At 53.3% G+C, this 22,962-nt stretch overlaps 2 protein-coding genes across 4 annotated transcripts in view; one reads left to right on the forward strand and one right to left on the reverse strand.

The window, feature by feature from the left end:
- Window positions 1-22,962, reverse strand: part of IRAG2 (inositol 1,4,5-triphosphate receptor associated 2) — a 101,272-nt gene that overhangs the window by 60,482 nt on the left and 17,828 nt on the right. The window contains exon 1 of one of the 2 annotated variants that reach the window (XM_077267188.1): window positions 2,233-2,293. The exons of the other annotated variant lie outside the window; for it this stretch is intronic. The gene's annotated coding sequence lies outside the window, so the exon portion shown is untranslated. Of the gene's footprint in view, window positions 1-2,232; window positions 2,294-22,962 lie in introns of those variants that run through there. 2 annotated transcript variants of the gene reach the window in all.
- The window catches only part of BCAT1 (branched chain amino acid transaminase 1), a 57,878-nt gene continuing 49,410 nt past the window's right edge, over window positions 14,495-22,962 (forward strand). The window contains exon 1 of one of the 2 annotated variants that reach the window (XM_077267197.1): window positions 14,495-14,603. In XM_077267197.1, the coding sequence (XP_077123312.1) occupies window positions 14,598-14,603 (6 nt within the window). In that variant the 5' untranslated portion in view covers window positions 14,495-14,597. Of the gene's footprint in view, window positions 14,604-22,175; window positions 22,227-22,962 lie in introns of those variants that run through there. The other variant, XM_077267199.1, reaches the window with a different exon arrangement.

Genomic DNA, 22,962 nt, shown 5'->3' on the forward strand with positions numbered 1-22,962 from the left:
AAAGTCTGGTGTGAAGAGTCCTAGGGGCGGGGCCAAGAGCCTTCTGCCTCTGGATGTGGCATCCAGGGAGCCCTATAAGAGACAATTGCCCCATATAGTGCGGCTCATACAGATCATTAACATCCCCTGGTGGAAGCGCCCCTTAAATCAATTCTCATGTGAGAGCAGTAAATAAAGTCACCCCCCACCCCCGATGTGAGCGGCAATTCAAGGACATGTCCACTCTTACAGAGCGACCGCCAGTTTAGTCATTTCATAACTCCAGAAAGTCACTCGCTTCTCCTCCAGGATGGATCGTTACTTCCCAGAATTCCCTGTATTCAGTAAAGACAGATTGTGACATTACTGAGAGGAGACGACAGTTGGTGCTTGTGAGATTCTATGGAGGGGAAGGGGGAGGAGCCACAAGGGCAGAAAATCCCCAGTATCCACAGATTGTGCAGGAATGCATGAGAAGCTTGTTGTCCCCCAGGATCAGAGGCAGCTGCAGCAGGGCGCCCTCACCCACACGCATAGGGGGCGCCACCCCGGCCAACGCAGAGGAGCATCCTCACCCACACGCATAGGGGGCGCCACCCCGGCCAACGCACAGGAGCATCCTCACCCACACGCATAGGGGGCGCCACCCCGGCCAACGCACAGGAGCATTCTCACCCACACGCATAGGGGGCGCCACCCCGGCCAACGCACAGGAGCATCCTCACCCACACGCATAGGGGGCGCCACCCCGGCCAACGCACAGGAGCATTCTCACCCACCCGCACGGGGGGTGCCACCTCAGCCAACGCACAGGAGCATCCTCACCCACCCGCACAGGGGGTACCACCTCAGCCAACGCACAGGAGCATCCTCACCCACCCGCACAGGGGGCGCCACCTCAGCCAACGCACAGGAGCATCCTCACCCACCCGCACAGGGGGTACCACCTCAGCCAACGCACAGGAGCATCCTCACCCACCCGCACGGGGGGTGCCACCTCAGCCAACGCACAGGAGCATCCTCACCCACCCGCACAGGGGGCGCCACCCTGGCCAACGCATAGGAGCATCCTCACCCACCTGCACAGGGGGCGCCACCCTGGCCAACGCACAGGAGCATCCTCACCCACCCGCACAGGGGGTGCCACCTCAGCCAACGCACAGGAGCATCCTCACCCACCCGCATAGGGGGCGCCACCCCGGCCAACGCACAGGAGCATCCTCACCCACCCACACAGGGGGCGCCACCCCGGCCAACGCACAGGAGCATCCTCACCCACCCGCACAGGGGGCGCCACCCCGGCCAACGCACAGGAGCATCCTCACCCACACGCATAGGGGGCACCACCCCGGCCAACCCACAGGAGCATCCTCACCCACACGCATAGGGGGCACCACCCCGGCCAACCCACAGGAGCATCCTCACCCACCCGCACAGGAGCATCCTCACCCACACGCATAGGGGGCGCCACCCCAGCCAACGCACAGGAGCATCCTCACCCACCCGCACAGGGGGCGCCACCCCGGCCAACGCACAGGAGCATCCTAACCCACCCGCACAGGGGGCGCCACCTCAGCCAATGCACAGGAGCGCCCTCACCCACCCGCACAGGGGGCTCCCTCGGCCAGATGCACAGGGGGCACCATCACCCACCCACACAGGAGCACCCTCACCCACCCACACAGGGGGTGCCATCATCCACCCACACAGGGGGCACCCTTGGCGAGACACACAGGGGTGCCATCACCCACACACAGGGGGCGCCCTTGGCAAGACACAGGGGTGCCATCACCCACCTGCCCAGGGGGCGGCCTCGGCCATAAGCACAGGAGACGCCATCACCCACCCGCACAGGGGGCGCCCTCGGCCACACACACAGGGGGCGCCATCACCCACCTGCACGGCCTCAGCCCCATGTCCTCCTTTAGCTCTTTCCAGAGCACAGTATCAGGGGTAACAATGAGAATGACAAGAATGTGAGGAACCGACAGACACCGATATATTAGATACAGCGACAATATCCACAAACTATGGGGGAACCCAGACGTCAGACATTACAGGGGCTTACACCATAATACACAGGGGCACTGGGATTACCCTGATCTGTGCACGGCCACATCCTACACCCACTAATAGACCAGCGCCCCCCATAGGACACATTCTGGGATAGCAGCACTGTGACGTTATACTCTTATAATGAGGGCGGCTGGAAGGGATTATACAGGCCATTTCTTTTTTTATTGGGACTTTTACCAGAGCTGTAGTTTCTCTTCTGATGTGCAGGGATTCAGACTCCCATCATCTGCAGGATAGAAGCCAGGTGCCTGCACTCAGCACCATAAATACTCCTGATGTCCCCTCCCCCCTGGAAAGCACTGCTCAGAGGCTGCCACCATGTGGACACCATCAGGTACTGCAGCACCAGACAGAACAGGCTCCATCAACAGCTGATACATCCCAACATGGATCCATCTCATGGAATAGCGTCTTCATTCTCAGCCAGGAATGGCTGATAACAGGGGGCAGTAGACTGTTTGGAGCCCTTTGTGGGGGCCATTAGACTGATTGGAGGGCTATGTGGGGGCAATGACTGTGAGTCCTTGCGGCAGGGTCCTCTCTCCTCCTGTACCTGTTAGGCTAGGTGCACACGTTGCGGATTAGCCTTAGGAATTTCTGGTGCGGATTCTGCACGTCTTGGCAGAAAACGCAGCTGCGGATTTGTCGCGTTTTTGGTGCGGTTTTGCTGCTGATTATTTGCGGATTTTCAGCGTTTTTTACCCCTGCGGATTTCTATAATGGAATGGGTACAAAAACGCTGCAGATCTGCAAAGAAGAAGTGACATGCTACTTCTTTTAATCCGCAGCGTTTCTGCACGGAATTTTCCACACCATCAGCACAGTGGGGTTTTTTCTCATTGATTTACATTGTACTGTAAATCAATTGCGGATCTGCAGCGTTTCTGCACAGCAAAAAAACGTTGCGAATCCGCAGGAAATCCGCATCATGTGCACATACCCTTAGTGCCTTGTTTTACTCATCCTTATTGCACTTGTCTATAGTTTCCCCTTTCATGTGTAAAGCTCCATGGAATAAATGGCGCTATAAAAATGTATAATAATAATGAGACTGTGGATCTATGTGAGGGCCATTGTACTAATTGGAAGGTATTGTGGGGCCATTATACTATGTGCAGGGCTATGTGGGGGCCATTATACTGTATGTAGGGCTAGGTGGGGGCCATTAGACTGTATGTAGGGCTATGTGGGGGTCATTAGACTGTATGTAGGGCTATGTGTGGGCCATTAGACTGTATGTAGGGCTATGTGGGGGGTCATTAGACTGTATGTAGGGCTATGTGGGGGCCATTAGACTGTATGTAGGGCTATGTGGGGGCCATTAGACTGTATGTAGGGCTATGTGGGGGCCATTAGACTGTATGTAGGGCTATGTGGGGGCCATTAGACTGTATGTAGGGCTATGTGGGGGCCATTAGACTGTATGTAGGGCTATGTGGGGGCCATTAGACTGTATGTAGGGCTATGTGGGGGCCATTAGACTGTATGTAAGGCTATGTGGGGGCCATTAGACTGTATGTAGGGCTATGTGGGGGCCATTAGACTGTATGTAGGGCTATGTGGGGGCCATTAAACTGTATGTAGGGCTAGGTGGGAGTCATTAAACTGTATGTAGGGCTATGTGGGGGTCATTAAACTGTATGTAGGGCTAGGTGTGGGTCATTAAACTGTATGTAGGGCTATGTAGGGGTAATTAGACTGTATGTAGGGCTATGTGGGGGTCATTAAACTGTATGTAGGGCTATGTGGGGGCCATTAGACTGTATGTAGGGCTATGTGGGTGCCATTAGACTGTATGTAGGGCTATGTGGGGGCCATTAGACTGCATGTAGGGCTATGTGGGGGGGGTCATTATACTATGTGCAGGGCTATGTGGGGGCCATTAGACTGTATGTAGGGCTATGTGGGGGCCATTAGACTGTATGTAGGGCTATGTGGGGGCAATTAGACTGTGGGGGCCATTAGACTGTATGTAGGGCTATGTGGGGGTCATTATACTGTATGTAGGGCTATGTGGGGGTCATTAGACTGTATGTAGGGCTATGTGGGGGTCATTAGACTGTATGTAGGGCTATGTGGGGGCCATTAGACTGTATGCAGGGCTATGTGGGGGCCATTAGACTGTATGTAGGGCTATGTGGGGGCCATTAGACTGTATGCAGGGCTATGTGGGGGCCATTAGACTGTATGTAGGGCTATGTGGGGGCAATTAGACTGTGGGGCTATGTGGGGGCCATTACACTGTGGGAGCCATTAGACTGGAGGGCTGTGTGGTGGTCATCTATATATATAATTGTCTAAGGGTTTTTCCGTCTGTCTGTCTGTCTGTCTGTCTTTCTGTCTGTCTGTCCTGGAAATCCCGCGTCTCTGATTGGTCGAGGCCGCCAGGCCTCGACCAATCAGCGACGGGCACAGTATCGACGTAGATGTCATAATGGTTGCCATGGCGACGATGATGTCATAAAAGTTGCCTTGACCAATCAGCGACGGCACAGTCTGCCGCGAATTCTGGAATCATCATTGTCCATATACTACGGGGACATGCATATTCTAGAATACCCGATGCGTTAGAATCGGGCCACAGTCTAGTTATACTATATGCACGGCTATGTGGGGGCCATTAGACTGTATGTAGGGCTGTGTGGGGGTCATTATACTATATGCAGGGCTATGTGGGGGCAATTAGACTGTTTGCGGGGGTATGTGAGGGCCATTAGACTGTGGGGCTATGTGGGGGCCATTAGACTGGAGGGCTGTGTGGGGGTCATTATACTATATGCAGGGCTATGTGGGGACCATTAGACTGTATGTAGGGCTGTGTGGGGGTCATTATACTATATGCAGGGCTATGTGGGGGCAAGTAGACTGTTTGCGGGGGTATGTGGGGGCCAATAGACTGTTTGCGGGGGTATGTGGGGGCCATTAGACTTCAGGGGGGTCATTATACTATATGCAGGGCTATGTGGGGGTCATTATACTATATGGAGGGCTATGTGGGGGTCATTAGACTGTTTTCGGGGGCCATTAGACTGTGGGGGTCATTATACTATATGTAGGGTTATGTGGAGGTCATTATACTGTTTGGAGGGCTATGTGGGGGTCATTATACTATATGTAGGGCTATGTGGAGGTCATTATACAGTTTGGAGGGCTATGTGGGAGTCATTATACTGTTTGGAGGGCTATGTGGGGGTCATTATACTCTTTTGAGGGCTATGTGGGGGTCATTATGCTATATGCAGTGCTATGTAGGGACCATTAGACTGCGGGGGTCATTATACTATATGCAGGGCTATGTGGGGGCCATTATACTATATGCAGGGCTATGTGGGGGCCATTAGACTGTTTGCGGGGGTATGTGGGGGCCATTAGACTGAAGGGCTGTGTGAGGGTCATTATACTATATGCAGGGCTATGTGGGAGCAATTAGACTGTTTTTGGGGGTATGTGAGGGCCATTAGACTGCGGGGGGGTCATTATACTATATGCAGGGCTATGTGGGGGTCATTATACTATATGCAGGGCTATGTGGGGGTCATTATACTATATGGAGGGCTATGTGGGGGTCATTAGACTGTTTTCGGGGGCCATTAGACTGTGGGGGTCATTATACTATATGTAGGGCTATGTGGAGGTCATTATACTGTATGTAGGGCTATGTGGGGGCCATTAGACTGTATGTAGGGCTATGTGGGGGTCATTAGACTGTATGTAGGGCTATGTGGGGGTCATTAGACTGTATGTAGGGCTATGTGTGGGCCATTAGACTGTATGTAGGGCTATGTGGGGGTCATTAGACTGTATGTAGGGCTATGTGGGGGCCATTAGACTGTATGTAGGGCTATGTGGGGGCCATTAGACTGTATGTAGGGCTATGTGGGGGCCATTAGACTGTATGTAGGGCTATGTGGGGGCCATTATACTATGTGCAGGGCTATGTGGGGGCCATTAGACTGTATGTAGGGCTATGTGGGGGTCATTATACTATATGTAGGGCTATGTGGGGGTCATTATACTATATACAGGGCTATGTGGGGGTCATTATACTATATGGAGGGCTATGTGTGGGCCATTAGACTGTATGTAGGGCTATGTGGGGGTCATTAGACTGTTTGGAGGGCTCTGTGGGGGTCATTATACTATATGCAGGGCTATGTGGGGGTCATTATACTATATACAGGGCTATGTGGGGGTCATTATACTATATGGAGGGCTATGTGGGGGCCATTAGACTGTTTGTGGGGGTATGTCTGGTCATCGCACTGTGCGTATGGAGAGTGCTGGTTAGGAATTCACTGTGAAGGTATCATACTGTTTTTGGGGGGCACTTTTGTTGGTATCATACTTTTTGGGGGGCCATGAAAGGGGTGACAACGCGTGGGAACGCTGAGTGGGGGTAACATTACTTTGTCAGGGAGACATAGTTGTGGGATAGGCGCTTCTGTGACTTCGCCGTATATTATTTTTTTCTTTTCTGTGGGGTCTTCTGCTCTGGGGTCCCATGATTTCTATGTACCCCCTGTGCACAACGGTCATTGTGCCGGTTGCCACAGCCGCTGGCACCGTTTCCGGTACGCAGCACATGCTGCCGCTGATAATATCCTGAACCTTCATGTCATCTGACATTTAAACTCTGAAATCTCCGGTGAATGGAGACAGCTGTCCTGGGGGGCAGCCCCCCAGCGGGAGCAGCCCCCCAGCGGGAGCGCGTTAACCATTTCTGCACCGCTCTCCCCCTCATCACATGACGCAGCCTCCATCGTTCTCATTTATGACTTATTTGCAGACTCCGCTTTTTGCGATTTGTATTGGGATTTCTTGGAGCCTCGCGTTTCGCAGCCTTGTGTTTCGCAGCCTCGCGTTTCGCAGCCTTGTGTTTCGCACTTTCACCACCTGGTAGCGCTGCTCTGTTGCTCCGTGGGTCGTATTTCTCCGATGTTTTGCGTCCTGGAGATAATGATGGCAGTGACCGGCCTCCATGTTGACTCTGTGGGGTGGGTGCGCTGTGTGCCGCCTCTCCCCCCGACAGCTGCCAATGTTTTCACTCGGGACCTTGACGTTATCGCACCACCACAATAACAAGTCCCATAAAGACAGGAGGCGGCGGAGGGCGGAGGGTGGCGGAGGGTGGGCGTCCTGGCGCTGACCATGAACCCGTCCTGCCACAGAAAAATACCGTCCAAACTAGAGAGAAAGGCGCCTGCATAAAACATAGGATCGCCACAAGATTTAAACAGAATACAAAAGTTTCTTATTTCCAAACCAAAATCACTGCACAAAAAGTAAAAACATCTAAAACTTTCCAAACGGAACATCCATATACCCCCCGGCTATACGAGTAATACCGCTATATACAGGATGTCTCTCTTGTGAATACTGTATTCTGAATATTGGATCTGATATGTTCCGTTTGGAAAGTTTTAGATGTTTTTACATTTTGTGCGGTGATTTTGGTTTGGAAATAAAAAACTTTTGTATTCTGTTTAAATCTTGTGGTGACCCTATGTTTTCTGAAGGCGACTTTCTCTCTAGTTTTCAGGATACATTATGTTTTCACATGCATTTAAGTGATCCCACTTTATCGTATCATCCCTATAGTCATTGATGGTGCCCACTTTAATCAATTTGTCTAGAAAAATACCGTCCAGGACCATGTGTACGGAATAATAATGGCAGTAGGGGGCAGCACTGCGCTAATAACGGAGACGCCGTCACTTTAAGTGGATCTGACACCGGATATAAGAGCGGCTGACAACTCATGTTACAGTGTATCAGCGCAGATCTCTCCTGTCCTGGTGGTTTGTTACAATGTATCAACGCAGATCTCTCCTGTCCTGGTGGTTTGTTACAATGTATCAACGCAGATCTCTCCTGTCCTGGTGGTTTGTTACAATGTATCAGTGCAGACAATCTCCTGTCCTTGTGGTTTGTTACAATGTATCAGTGCAGACAATCACCTGTGATCAGCGCAGATCTCTCCTGTCCTGGTGGTTTGTTACAATGTATCAGTGCAGATCTCTCCTGTCCTTGTGGTTTGTTACAATGTATCAGTGCAGACAATCTCCTGTCCTTGTGGTTTGTTACAATGTATCAGTGCAGACAATCACCTGTGATCAGCGCAGATCTCTCCTGTCCTGGTGGTTTGTTACAATGTATCAGTGCAGATCTCTCCTGTCCTTGTGGTTTGTTACAATGTATCAGTGCAGACAATCACCTGTGATCAGCGCAGATCTCTCCTGTCCTGGTGGTTTGTTACAATGTATCAGTGCAGAACTCTCCTGTCCAGGTGGTTTGTTACAATGCATCAGCGCAGATCTCTCCTGTCCAGGTGGTTTGTTACAATGTATCAGTGCAGACAATCACCTGTGATCAGCGCAGATCTCTCCTGTCCTGGTGGTTTGTTACAATGTATCAGTGCAGATCTCTCCTGTCCTTGTGGTTTGTTACAATGTATCAGTGCAGACAATCATCTGTGATCAGCGCAGATCTCTCCTGTCCAGGTGGTTTGTTACAATGTATCAGTGCAGATCTCTCCTGTCCAGGTGGTTTGTTACAATGTATCAGCGCAGATCTCTCCTGTCCAGGTGGTTTGTTACAATGCATCAGCGCAGATCTCTCCTGTCCAGGTGGTTTGTTACAATGTATCAGCGCAGATCTCTCCTGTCCAGGTGGTTTTTTACAATGTATCAGCGCAGATCTCTCCTGTCCAGGTGGTTTGTTACAATGTATCAGCGCAGATCTCTCCTGTCCAGGTGGTTTGTTACAATGTATCAGTCTGGTGTCCAGGATATTTAGATTCCTGCAGTTGGCTGTCGGACTGGATACATTGTGACAATTCCTCAGCTGTCAGAAATACTACTGTAGGTCTGTTTAGGTTTTCAGACTGTTCTCATTCATTGTCGGCAAGCAGAAGTTTTGACCACGGTGAGGAAGGGAAATGCAAAGTCTTTTAAGCAGTTATTAAAGGGGCATTCAGGGTAAAACAGATTGACTGGTGGGAGTGAGATGGGAGGAGCCTGTCACGGGCTGTGCGCCATGCTCCGCCCACTCTGGGTATATTGCACAGTAGCGCCCTCTAGGACGGTGTCACGAAATAGGAAGAATTTCTTATTACTTCAGTTACACATACAGAGCTCTCAGCTGCAGTTTCCTCTGAGTGCCTAAGTGCGATCTCGCCTTTCCCCCTCCATCCCCCCTGTTATACAGCTGTAATGTGAGACCAGCGTGCCAGTAATCTTCACAGGAAGTTTTATGGCCTTAAAGTGAAAATACAAGTAGAAGCACATAGAAAAAAACAAGGTTCCTTTGTCTTTGCAAATATAAATATCATAGCACTGATTAATGATAGAAGTGGGACAAATACATTTTTGGCATGTGCCTCAGTAGAACAATCAGCCAGTGAGTTTTCTAGGTTCCAGAAACAGATTACTACGGAACTGCTTCACCCAGTATGTCTATAATAACAAATCCCTGTCACACTGAGCGTAACGACACTGGTGATGTCTTTCTACGAGGTTCATACGCAGAGAGATGCGGGATGATGGTTTTTCATATACTCAAGAAAGAGGAGTGCAGTCCATAGCTCTGCCCACCTCATGAGGTCATCCAGGGTGGGAGTCTAGGAGATCCTTAGTTTTGGGCAAAGGTATAAAACTCAGAAGCCCAGACAAGGGGGTGTCTTTTGCTGGGGGATTCAGCTACGATAGGCTGTGTAATCTGACCTGAAGATAAGTGGTTAAGGTCCCCTCCCCGCCACCACATGGCGTACCATTGAATGATATGAAAGAACTGTAAGTCGAATTTCACTGTTAATCCCTTTTTATTTGTAATTGTACAGCACATACGATACTTGTCTCCTTTCATAATATCTTTTTACCCTTTTGTAAACACTGCCTACCTTTTTGGAGTAAAATATATAAAATTACTAGCTTTGTCTCTCCTTGCTCTATAATGTACGGTCACGTCCTCTGAAGTGAATTACGCTACTAATTTGGGTCGGCTCCGGACCCGTTATTAAGAAATCAGAGCTGGTGGCTGCGGATTTGTCCTGTGCGTTTGGGAGACCTTGTAGCAACGGCGACGTTGATAATTATTGTGCCCGCCTGAGTGGGAGTAGTTATGTCGCCCTCGCTGCAGCGTGCCCAATAGCCAGTACAAAGTAAGGCAGCCTTTCTGGCGACTAATTATGCTAGGTGCAGTACCCTGTCTGACCTGAGGGTAAGGGGGGCGCCAGAGAGCTGCAAGTTCCAAACCGAAACTGGGAAGTGGGATATAGATAAATCCCCTTCAGAAAAGGACTGGGCAACCAAACAACCCCGGTTCATGACCTATTAGTGTGAGCGGCGGGGATGATAAAGGTATCCTCCCTGGGATCCATGACAGACGGTGATATGAGCCCTGGGGGACGCACAGGTGACCCAGATTGTGGTGACGGGGTCTTATAATTACTGACTATCTTGGCTCTGACTCTTGATTATGAATCTGAGGGCAGCGGAGGACGGTGGAACGCCAGGCATTTCTGGCACAAGGCGCTTCCTGAGAATGGAGGGTGCGGCCATAGAGATTATATAAGGCAGATGCTGAGTGTGGCGCAATGTAGCCGAGAAATCACTGCAGGACTACTACACCCAGCCACAGCAGCCAGGGGTGGGGAGGAGAGACTACTACACCCAGCCGGGGCCGCACATGGGGGGATACTGACTACTACACCCAGCCAGAGCCGCACACGGGGGGATACTGACTACTACACCCAGCCAGAGCCGCACATGGGGGGGATACTGACTACTACACCCAGCCAGGCCACACACGGGGGGTTACAGACTACTACACCCAGCCAGAACCACACATGGGGGGGATACTGACTACTACACCCAACCAGAACCGCACATGGGGGGATACAGACTACTACACCCAGCCAGAGCCGCACATGGGGGGATACTGACTACTACACCCAGCCAGAGCCGCACATGGGGGGGATTCTGACTACTACACCCAGCCAGAGCCGCACATGGCGGGGATACTGACTACTACACCCAGCCAGAGCCGCACATGGGGGGGGATACTGACTACTACACCCAACCAGAACCACACATGGGGGGATACAGACTACTACACCCAGCCAGAGCCGCACATGGGGGGGATACTGACTACTACACCCAACCAGAACCGCACATGGGGGGATACAGACTACTACACCCAGCCAGAGCCGCACATGGGGGGATACTGACTACTACACCCAGCCAGAGCCGCACATGGGGGGGATTCTGACTACTACACCCAGCCAGAGCCGCACATGGCGGGGATACTGACTACTACACCCAGCCAGAGCCGCACATGGGGGGGATACTGACTACTACACCCAACCAGAACCACACATGGGGGGATACAGACTACTACACCCAGCCAGAGCCGCACATGGGGGGGATACTGACTACTACACCCAGCCAGAGACGCACATGGGGGGGATTCTGACTACTACACCCAGCCAGAGCCGCACATGGCGGGGATACTGACTACTACACCCAGCCAGAGCCGCACATGGGGGATACTGACTACTACACCCAGCCAGAGCCACTTTTGTGGCTTTTTACCATGAGTGGGTACATTTTTTGGGGGGTCATCAGACTTATGGGGGCTCCCGCCTTCCCGGTAGATGATGTTGGAGGAGATGAGTTTGAATTTTATTGACCCTTTGGTTCTTCAGGATAATGTTCATGTGTACCGGGAGCAATGGCTGCCGCTCGTGTGTGGACTCGGCTTTATTTTGCTAGTGTCTCATATCTGACACTGCAGATGATACAAGGTGTCAATCACAGCACTCGGTAACCAATCAGATCTCAGGTTAGTCAGTGTGGGGTGGTATCCTCAATGCAGGTCAGTCAGTGCATGGTGGTATAGTCAGTGGTGGTCAGTCAGTGCGGGGTGGTATAGTCGGTGCAGGGTCATATAGTCAGTGCATGGTGGTATAGTCAGTGGTGGTCAGTCAGTGCAGGGCGGTATAGTCGGTGCAGGGTCGTATAGTCAGTGGTGGTCAGTCAATGCAGGGTGGTATAGTCAATGGTGGTCAGTCAGTGCAGGGTGGTATAGTCAGTGGTGGTCAGTCAATGCAGGGTGGTATAGTCAGTGGTGGTCAGTCAGTGCAGGGTGGTATAGTCAGTGGTGGTCAGTCAGTGCAGGGTGGTATAGTCAGTGCAGGGTGGTATAGTCGGTGCGGATCAGTCAGTGCAGGGTGGTATAGTCGGTGCGGATCAGTCAGTGCAGGGTGGTATAGTCAGTGGTGGTCAGTCAGTGCAGGGTGGTATAGTTGGTGCGGATCAGTCAGTGCAGGGTGGTATAGTCGGTGAGGATCAGTCAGTGCAGGGTGGTATAGTCAGTGGTGGTCAGTCAGTGCAGGGTGGTATAGTTGGTGCGGATCAGTCAGTGCAGGGTGGTATAGTCGGTGAGGATCAGTCAGTGCGGGGTGGTATAGTCAGTGGTGGTCAGTGCAGGGTGGTATAGTCAGTGGTGGTCAGTCAGTGTGGGGTGGTATAGTCAGTGGTGGTCAGTCAATGCAAGGTGGTATAGTCGGTGCAGGGTGGTATAGTCGGTGCAGGGTGGTATAGTCGGTGCGGATCAGTCAGTGCAGGGTGGTATAGTCAGTGGTGGTCAGTCAGTGCAGGGTGGTATAGTCGGTGCGGATCAGTCAGTGCAGGGTGGTATAGTCAGTAGTGGTCAGTCAGTGCAGGGTGGTATAGTCAATGGTGGTCAGTCAGTGCAGGGTGGTATAGTCGGTGCGGATCAGTCAGTGCAGGGTGGTATAGTCAGTGGTGGTCAGTCAGTGCGGGGTGGTATAGTCGGTGCAGGGTCATATAGTCAGTGCAGGGCGGTATAGTCGGTGCAGGGTCGTATAGTCAGTGGTGGTCAGTCAATGCAGGGTGGTATAGTCAATGGTGGTCAGTCAGTGCAGGGTGGTATAGTCAGTGGTGGTCAGTCAATGCAGGGTGGTATAGTCAATGGTGGTCAGTCAGTGCAGGGTGGTATAGTCAGTGGTGGTCAGTCAATGCAGGGTGGTATAGTCAGTGGTGGTCAGTCAGTGCAGGGTGGTATAGTCAGTGGTGGTCAGTCAGTGCAGGGTGGTATAGTCAGTGCAGGGTGGTATTGTCGGTGCAGATCAGTCAGTGCAGGGTGGTATAGTCGGTGAGGATCAGTCAGTGCGGGGTGGTATAGTCAGTGGTGGTCAGTGCAGGGTGGTATAGTCAGTGGTGGTCAGTCAGTGTGGGGTGGTATAGTCAGTGGTGGTCAGTCAATGCAAGGTGGTATAGTCGGTGCAGGGTGGTATAGTCGGTGCAGGGTGGTATAGTCGGTGCGGATCAGTCAGTGCAGGGTGGTATAGTTAGTGGTGGTCAGTCAGTGCAGGGTGGTATAGTCGGTGCGGATCAGTCAGTGCAGGGTGGTATAGTCAGTGGTGGTCAGTCAGTGCAGGGTGGTATAGTTGGTGCGGATCAGTCAGTGCAGGGTGGTATAGTCGGTGAGGATCAGTCAGTGCAGGGTGGTATAGTCAGTGGTGGTCAGTCAGTGCAGGGTGGTATAGTTGGTGCGGATCAGTCAGTGCAGGGTGGTATAGTCGGTGAGGATCAGTCAGTGCGGGGTGGTCAGTCAGTGCAGGGTGGTATAGTCAGTGCAGGGTGGTATAGTCGTGCGGATGAGTCAGTGCAGGGTGGTATAGTCGGTGGTGGTCAGTCAGTGCAGGGTGGTATAGTCAGTGGTGGTCAGTCAGTGCAGGGTGGTATAGTTGGTGTGGATCAGTCAGTGCAGGGTGGTATAGTCGGTGAGGATCAGTCAGTGCGGGGTGGTATAGTCAGTGGTGGTCAGTGCAGGGTGGTATAGTCAGTGGTGGTCAGTCAGTGTGGGGTGGTATAGTCAGTGGTGGTCAGTCAATGCAAGGTGGTATAGTCGGTGCAGGGTGGTATAGTCGGTGCAGGGTGGTATAGTCGGTGCAGGGTGGTATAGTCGGTGCGGATCAGTCAGTGCAGGGTGGTATAGTCAGTGGTGGTCAGTCAGTGCAGGGTGGTATAGTCGGTGCGGATCAGTCAGTGCAGGGTGGTATAGTCAGTAGTGGTCAGTCAGTGCAGGGTGGTATAGTCAATGGTGGTCAGTCAGTGCAGGGTGGTATAGTCGGTGCGGATCAGTCAGTGCAGGGTGGTATAGTCAGTGGTGGTCAGTCAGTGCAGGGTGGTCAGTCAGTGCAGGGTGGTATAGTCAGTGCAGGGTGGTATAGTCGTGCGGATGAGTCAGTGCAGGGTGGTATAGTCGGTGGTGGTCAGTCAGTGCAGGGTGGTATCCTGGGTGCAGGGTGGTATAGTCAGTGCAGGGTGGTATCCTGGGTGCCGGGTGGCCTTCTCAGTGCCAGGCTGGGTGTCAGCAGGGTGCACGCCTCCTCCTCATGCCCGGCTCTATACCGCTGAGCACACCCCCGGCTGATGACATCCTCCGGCAGAGGCTGAGCTCCGTCACAGTCTCCGGTCTCTGCAACGTGTCCCCGGGATCTCCCAGCAGAGAGCAGCATGGAGGTAAGAGAGAGGACAGCCGGCACCACACACCGGGCAGGGAGGTAAGAGAGGACAGCCGGCACCACACACCGGGCAGGGAGGTAAGAGAGGACAGCCGGCATCACACACCCGGCAGGGAGGTAAGAGAGGACAGCCGGCATCACACACCGGGCAGGGAGGTAAGAGAGGACAGCCGGCATCACACACCCGGCAGGGAGGTAAGAGAGGACAGCCGGCATCACACACCGGGCAGGGAGGTAAGAGAGGACAGCCGGCATCACACACCGGGCAGGGAGGTAAGAGAGGACAGCCGGCATCACACACCGGGCAGGGAGGTAAGACCGGACAGCCGGCATCACACACCGGGCAGGGAGGTAAGAGAGAGGACAGCCGGCACCACACACCGGGCAGGGAGGTAAGAGAGGACAGCCGGCACCACACACCGGGCAGGGAGGTAAGAGAGGACAGCCGGCACCACACACCGGGCAGGGAGGTAAGAGAGAGGACAGCCGGCATCACACACCGGGCAGGGAGGTAAGAGAGGACAGCCGGCATCACACACCCGGCAGGGAGGTAAGAGAGGACAGCCGGCATCACACACCCGGCAGGGAGGTAAGAGAGGACAGCCGGCATCACACACCGGGCAGGGAGGTAAGAGAGGACAGCCGGCATCACACACCGGGCAGGGAGGTAAGAGAGGACAGCCGGCATCACACACCGGGCAGGGAGGTAAGACCGGACAGCCGGCATCACACACCGGGCAGGGAGGTAAGAGAGAGGACAGCCTGCATCACACACCGGGCAGGGAGGTAAGAGAGGACAGCCGGCATCACACACCGGGCAGGGAGGTAAGAGAGGACAGCCGGCACCACACACCGGGCAGGGAGGTAAGAGAGGACAGCCGGCACCACACACCGGGCAGGGAGGTAAGAGAGGACAGCCGGCATCACACACCGGGCAGGGAGGTAAGAGAGGACAGCCGGCATCACACACCGGGCAGGGAGGTAAGGGAGGACAGCCGGCACCACACACCGGGCAGGGAGGTAAGAGAGGACAGCCGGCATCACACACCCGGCAGGGAGGTAAGGGAGGACAGCCGGCACCACACACCGGGCAGGGAGGTAAGAGGACAGCCGGCATCACATACCGGGCAGGGAGGTAAGAGAGAGGACAGCCGGCACCACACACTGGGCAGGGAGGAAAGGGAGGACAGCCGGCATCACATACCGGGCAGGGAGGTAAGAGAGAGGACAGCCGGCACCACACACCGGGCAGGGAGGTAAGAGAGGACAGCCGGCACCACACACCGGGCAGGGAGGTAAGGGAGAACAGCCGGCATCACATACCGGGCAGGGAGGTAAGAGAGAGGACAGCCGGCATCACACACCGGGCAGGGAGGTAAGGGAGGACAGCCGGCACCACACACCGGGCAGGGAGGTAAGAGGACAGCCGGCATCACATACCGGGCAGGGAGGTAAGAGAGAGGACAGCCGGCACCACACACCGGGCAGGGAGGTAAGAGAGGACAGCCGGCATCACACACCGGGCAGGGAGGTAAGAGAGGACAGCCGGCATCACACACCGGGCAGGGAGGTAAGGGAGAACAGCCGGCATCACACACCGGGCAGGGAGGTAAGAGAGAGGACAGCCGGCATCACACACCGGGCAGGGAGGTAAGAGAGGACAGCCGGCATCACACACCGGGCAGGGAGGTAAGGGAGAACAGCCGGCATCACACACCGGGCAGGGAGGTAAGAGAGAGGACAGCCGGCATCACACACCGGGCAGGGAGGTAAGGGAGAACAGCCGGCATCACACACCGGGCAGGGAGGTAAGAGAGAGGACAGCCGGCATCACACACCGGGCAGCGAGATAAGAGAGGACAGCCGGCATCACACACCCGGCAGGGAGGTAAGAGAGGATAGCTGGCTGCACACTTTGGGTGTCACTGATCCATTTGTGTATATAGCGTGGAGCGGGGCTCATATACACAGTATATACACAAAGTGCTCTGCACTGTCCTCTGCTGTATACAATGTGTCCGTCTCTGCATCCGCCAGTAATTTAACCCCTCCGTACACTGACACACACGTGCTCTGCAGGAACACATGTCCGCCACATGGCTCAGTATCCTGCCAGGAGCCTAGAATCATCTGCAGCTGTGGTTAGCTTTATTATACATATATAGCGCCATCATAGTCCGCAGTGCAGACATCATCACTGTTCCCATTGGGCTCACAATCTACATATATTGTACAATGCTAACCACCTAGCCACAGTGCTGCCCTATATATAGTACAGCACTAACCACTGAGCCACCATGATTCCATATATAGTACAGTGCTAACCACTGTGCCACCATGATGCCATATATAGTACAGTGCTAACCACCGAGCCACGGTGCTGCCTTATATATAGTACAGTGCTAACCACTGAGCCACGGTGCTGCCTTATATATAGTACAGTGCTAACCACCGAGCCACGGTGCTGCCTTATATATAGTACAGTGCTAACCACCGAGCCACGGTGCTGCCTTGTATATAGTACAGTGCTAACCACCGAGCCACGGTGCTGCCTTATATATAGTACAGTGCTAACCACCGAGCCACGGTGCTGCCTTATATATAGTACAGTGCTAACCACCGAGCCACGGTGCTGCCTTATATATAGTACAGTGCTAACCACCGAGCCACGGTGCTGCCTTGTATATAGTACAGTGCTAACCACCGAGCCACGGTGCTGCCTTATATATAGTACAGTGCTAACCACCGAGCCACGGTGCTGCCTTATATATAGTACAGTGCTAACCACCGAGCCACGGTGCTGCCTTATATATAGTACAGTGCTAACCACCGAGCCACGGTGCTGCCTTATATATAGTACAGTGCTAACCACCGAGCCATGGTGCTGCCTTATATATAGTACAGTGCTAACCACCGAGCCACGGTGCTGCCTTATATATAGTACAGTGCTAACCACCGAGCCACAGTGCTGCCTTATATATAGTACAGTGCTAACCACCGAGCCACGGTGCTGCCTTATATATAGTACAGTGCTAACCACCGAGCCACGGTGCTGCCTTGTATATAGTACAGTGCTAACCACCGAGCCACGGTGCTGCCTTATATATAGTACAGTGCTAACCACCGAGCCACGGTGCTGCCTTGTATATAGTACAGTGCTAACCACCGAGCCACGGTGCTGCCTTGTATATAGTACAGTGCTAACCACCGAGCCACGGTGCTGCCTTATATATAGTACAGTGCTAACCACCGAGCCACGGTGCTGCCTTGTATATAGTACAGTGCTAACCACCGAGCCACGGTGCTGCCCTAGATATTCTCCAGGTTCTGCTCCTGCGCTGCTTCGGGTCCTCGTCTCCGTCCCTCTGCAGCTGATCCAGGAGAACAGTGAACATGGCGCCATCCTGCACCGGGAAGGACGAGGTGTCGTCGTTCATTGACCTTGATTGCAGAAGGGGAGCGGCTGCCAGATATTCGCCACCTCCGGGTGCCAGGTCCGCGGCGGAGCGTGAGGGATTATTTGTGTATCCTGGGACTCTGCCACAGAGCAATGACCTGGACACGGCGGATGGCACCTGCTCAGCCAGAATTCTGCAGGGTTCCCACCATGCTCCTGGTGTGCAGAAGTCCTCCAGGGGAGACATCCAGAGACTACAGCTCCTCAGAAGAGAGGGCACTGCTGAAAGGTCACATGAGTGACAGTGCACACAGATAAGACCCACTGACAATGTGAGATCTGCCTGATTACACTCCCGCCATTCTGCTACCACACCCCTGTATATATACACTGCACAGTACCACTCCTCCTGTATATATACACTGCGCAGTACCACTCCTCCTGTATATATACACTGCACAGTACCACTCCTCCTGTATATATACACTGCACAGTACCACTCCTCCTGTATATATACACTGCGCAGTACCACTCCTCCTGTATATATACACTGCACAGTACCACTCCTCCTGTATATATACACTGCACAGTACCACTCCCCCTGTATATATACACTGCACAGTACCACTCCTCCTGTATATATACACTGCACAGTACCACTCCTCCTGTATATATACACTGCACAGTACCACTCCTCCTGTATATATACACTGCGCAGTACCACTCCTCCTGTATATATACACTGCACAGTACCACTCCTCCTGTATATATACACTGCACAGTACCACTCCTCCTGTATATATACACTGCACAGTACCACTCCTCCTGTATATATACACTGCACAGTACCCCTCCTCCTGTCCTGTATATATACCCTGCACAGTACCACTCCTCCTGCCCTGTATATATACACTGCACAGTACCTCTCCTCCTGCCCTGTATATATACACTGCACAGTACCTCTCCTCCTGCCCTGTATATATACACTGCACAGTACCACTCCTCCTGTATATATACACTGCACAGTACCCTCCTCCTGTCCTGTATATATACACTGCACAGTACCGCTCCTCCTGTATATATACACTGCACAGCACCACTCCTCCTGTCCTGTATGTATACACTGCACAGTACATCATCCCCTGTACTGGATACGGGGTGTAATGCCCTGTATCTCCTCCGCACAGTACCAAGTCTCCTGTCCTGCATACAGGGTGTAATCCCCTGTATCTCCTGCGCACAGTACCACGTCCCCTGTCCTGTATACGGGGTGTAATCCCCTGTATCTCCTCCGCACAGTACCACGTCCCCTGTCCTGGATACTGGGTGTAATCCCCTGTATCTCCTCCGCACAGTACCGCATCTCCTGTCCTGTATACGGGGTGTAATCCACTGTATCTCCTCAGCACAGTACCACGTCTCCTGTCCTGTATACGGGGTGTAATCCCCTGTATCTCCGCACAGTACCACGTCCCGTCCTGGACATGGGATGTAATCCCCTATATCTCCTCCACACGGTACCACATCCCCTGTCCTGTATACGGGGTGTAATCCCCTGTATCTCCATCGCACAGTACCACGTCCCCTGTCCCGTACACGGGGTGTAATCCCCTGTATCTCCGCACAGTACCACGTCCCATCCTGGACATGGGATGTAATCCCCTGTATCTCCTCCGCACGGTACCACATCCCCGGTCCTGTATACGGGGTGTAATTCCCTGTATCTTCTCCGCACAGTACCACATCTCCTGTACTGGATACAGGGTGTAATCTCCTGTCTCTCCTCCGCACAGTACCACGTCTCCTGTCCTGGATACAGGGTGTAATCCCGTCTCTCCTCCGCACAGCACCACGTCTCCTGTCCTCCATACGGGGTGTAATCCCCTGTATCTCCTCCGCACAGTACCACATCTCCTGTCCTGGATACGGGGTGTAATCCGCTGTATCTCCTCCACCTAGTTCCACGTCCCCTGTCCTGTATACGGGGTGTAATCCCCTGTATCTCTTCCGCACAGTACCACGTCCCCTGTCCTGGATACGGGGTGTAATCCCCTGTATCTCCTCCGCACAGTACCACGTCTCCTGTCCTGGATACGGGGTGTAATCCCCTGTATCTCCTCTGCACAGTACCACGTCCCCTGTCCTGGATACTGGGTGTAATCCCCTGTATCTCCTCCGCACAGTACCACGTCCCCTGTCTTGGATCCGGGGTGTAATCCCCTGTATCTCCTCTGCACAGTACCACGTCCCCTGTTCTGGGTACTGGGTGTAATCCCCTGTATCTCCTCCGCACAGTATCACGTCCCCTGTCCTGAATATGAGGTGTAATCCCCTGTATCTCCTACGCACAGTACCTCGTCTCCTGTCCTGGATACGAGGTGTAATCCCCTGTATCTCCTACGCACAGTACCTCATCTCCTGTCCTGGACACGGGGTGTAATCCCCTGTATCTCCTCCGCACAGTACCACATCTCCTGTCCTGTATAAGGGGTGTAATCCCCTGTATCTTCTCCGCACATTACCATGTCCCCTGTCCTGTATACGGGGTGTAATCCCCTGTATCTCCTTCGCACAGTACCACGTCTCCTGTCCTGGATACGGGGTGTAATCCCCTGTATCTCCTCCGCACAGTACCACGTCCCCTGTCCTGGATACGGGGTGTAATCCCCTGTATCTCCTCTGCACAGTACCACGTCCCCTGTCCTGGATACGGGGTGTAATCCCCTGTATCTCCTCCGCACAGTACCACGTCTCCTGTCCTGGATACGGGGTGTAATCCCCTGTATCTCCTCCGCACAGTACCACGTCCCCTGTCCTGGATACTGGGTGTAATCCCCTGTATCTCCTCCGCACAGTACCACTTCCCCTGTCCTGGATACGGGGTGTAATCCCCTGTATCTCCTCCGCACAGTACCACGTCCCCTGTCCTGGGTACTGGGTGTAATCCCCTGTATCTCCTCCGCACAGTACCACGTCCCCTGTCCTGAATACGAGGTGTAATCCCCTGTATCTCCTACGCACAGTACCTCGTCTCCTGTCCTGGACACGGGGTGTAATCCCCTGTATCTCCTCCGCACAGTACCATATCTCCTGTCCTGTATACAGGGTGTAATCCCCTGTATCTTCTCCGCACATTACCATGTCCCCTGTCCTGTATACGGGGTGTAATCCCCTGTATCTCCTTCGCACAGTACCACGTCCCCTGTCCTGGATACGGGGTGTAATCCCCTGTATCTCCTCCACACAGTACCACGTCCCCTGTCCGAGATACGGGGTGTAATCCCCTGTATCTCCTCCGCACAGTACCACGTCCCCTGTCCTGGATACGGGGTGTAATCCCCTGTATCTCCTCCGCACAGTACCACGTCCCCTGTCCTGGGTACAGGGTGTAATCCCCTGTATCTCCTCCGCACAGTACCTAGTCTCCTGTCCTGGATACGGGGTGTAATCCCCTGTATCTCCTCCGCACAGTACCACGTCTCCTGTCCTGGATACGGGGTGTAATCCCCTGTATCTCCTCCGCACAGTACCACGTCTCCTGTCCTGGATACGGGGTGTAATCCCCTGTATCTCCTCCGCACAGTACCTCGTCTCCTGTCCTGGATACGGGGTGTAATCCCCTGTATCTCCTCCGCACAGTACCACGTCTCCTGTCCTGGATACGGGGTGTAATCCCCTGTATCTCCTCTGCACAGTACCACGTCTCCTGTCCTGGATACGAGGTGTAATCCCCTGTATCTCCTGCGCACAGTACCACGTCCCGTGCTCGGCTCATGTGCTTGCAGTTATGTACAGATGGTTTTCCTCATGACTGATCCTTGTAATTTATGATCAGGATCCAGCTTCGCAGATAGAGGAGGGCGCAGAATCGGCTGCTCTGATTGGAGGAAGTCTCTGGATTGTAGACAAGTCTCTGCTTGCTGTGCAGAGATATGGGGCGCTGGATGGCTGGAGGTGTTTTAGAGGGGTCCTAAGGTGACTCTCTGCCCCTTGGGGGTCTTAGATGTCAGTGCGACTCCTCTTTATTCTGTTGAACTTAGTTTTGTGTAATTTCACATTCTTCAGCAGAACCCCAGCGCCTTCCCCTTATCTGCAAAACAGACCCCCATGGTTCATGAGGGGCTCAAGGGGCCAAGCACAGGAATGAGCACAATTCAATAACATTGTGAGATGACGCTCTGACACTGCAGAAAATACCAGGGGACGGGATAAGAACACTTCCAGGTGATTATGCCTAGAGCACATAATTGTCCGCAACTGTTTACTAGATTTTAGTTCCATTAATATCAGCAAGCAGAGATCCTGGAAATGGTGAGAATCTAAACCACATTTTCACAGGATCCTATCATGTATCTCTGTATACTGGGAGCTCCCCCTAGTGGTGACTGCAGACATGATCTTATCATGTATCTCTGTATACAGGGAGCTCCCCCTAGTGGTGGCTGCAGACAGGATCTTATCATGTATCTCTGTATACAGGGAGCTCCCCCTAGTGGTGGCTGCAGACAGGATCTTATGTATCTCTGTATACAGGGAGCTCCCCCTAGTGGTGGCTGCAGACAGGATCTTATGTATCTCTGTATACAGGGAGCTCCCCCTAGTGGTGGCTGCAGACAGGATCTTATCATGTATCTCTGTATACAGGGAGCTCCCCCTAGTGGTGACTGCAGTCAGGATCTTATGTATCTCTGTATACAGGGAGCTCCCCCTAGTGGTGGCTGCAGACAGAATCTTATCATGTATCTCTGTATACAGGGAGCTCCCCCTAGTGGTGACTGCAGACAGGATCTTATCATGTATCTCTGTATACAGGGAGCTCCCCCTAGTGGTGGCTGCAGACAGGATCTTATCATGTATCTCTGTATACAGGGAGCTCCCCCTAGTGGTGGCTGCAGACAGGATCTTATCATGTATCTCTGTATACAGGGAGCTCCCCCTAGTGGTGGCTGCAGACAGCATC

The sequence above is a fragment of the Ranitomeya variabilis genome, chromosome 5 (assembly GCF_051348905.1).
Source record: "Ranitomeya variabilis isolate aRanVar5 chromosome 5, aRanVar5.hap1, whole genome shotgun sequence".
NCBI classification, from domain to species: domain Eukaryota; kingdom Metazoa; phylum Chordata; class Amphibia; order Anura; family Dendrobatidae; genus Ranitomeya; species Ranitomeya variabilis.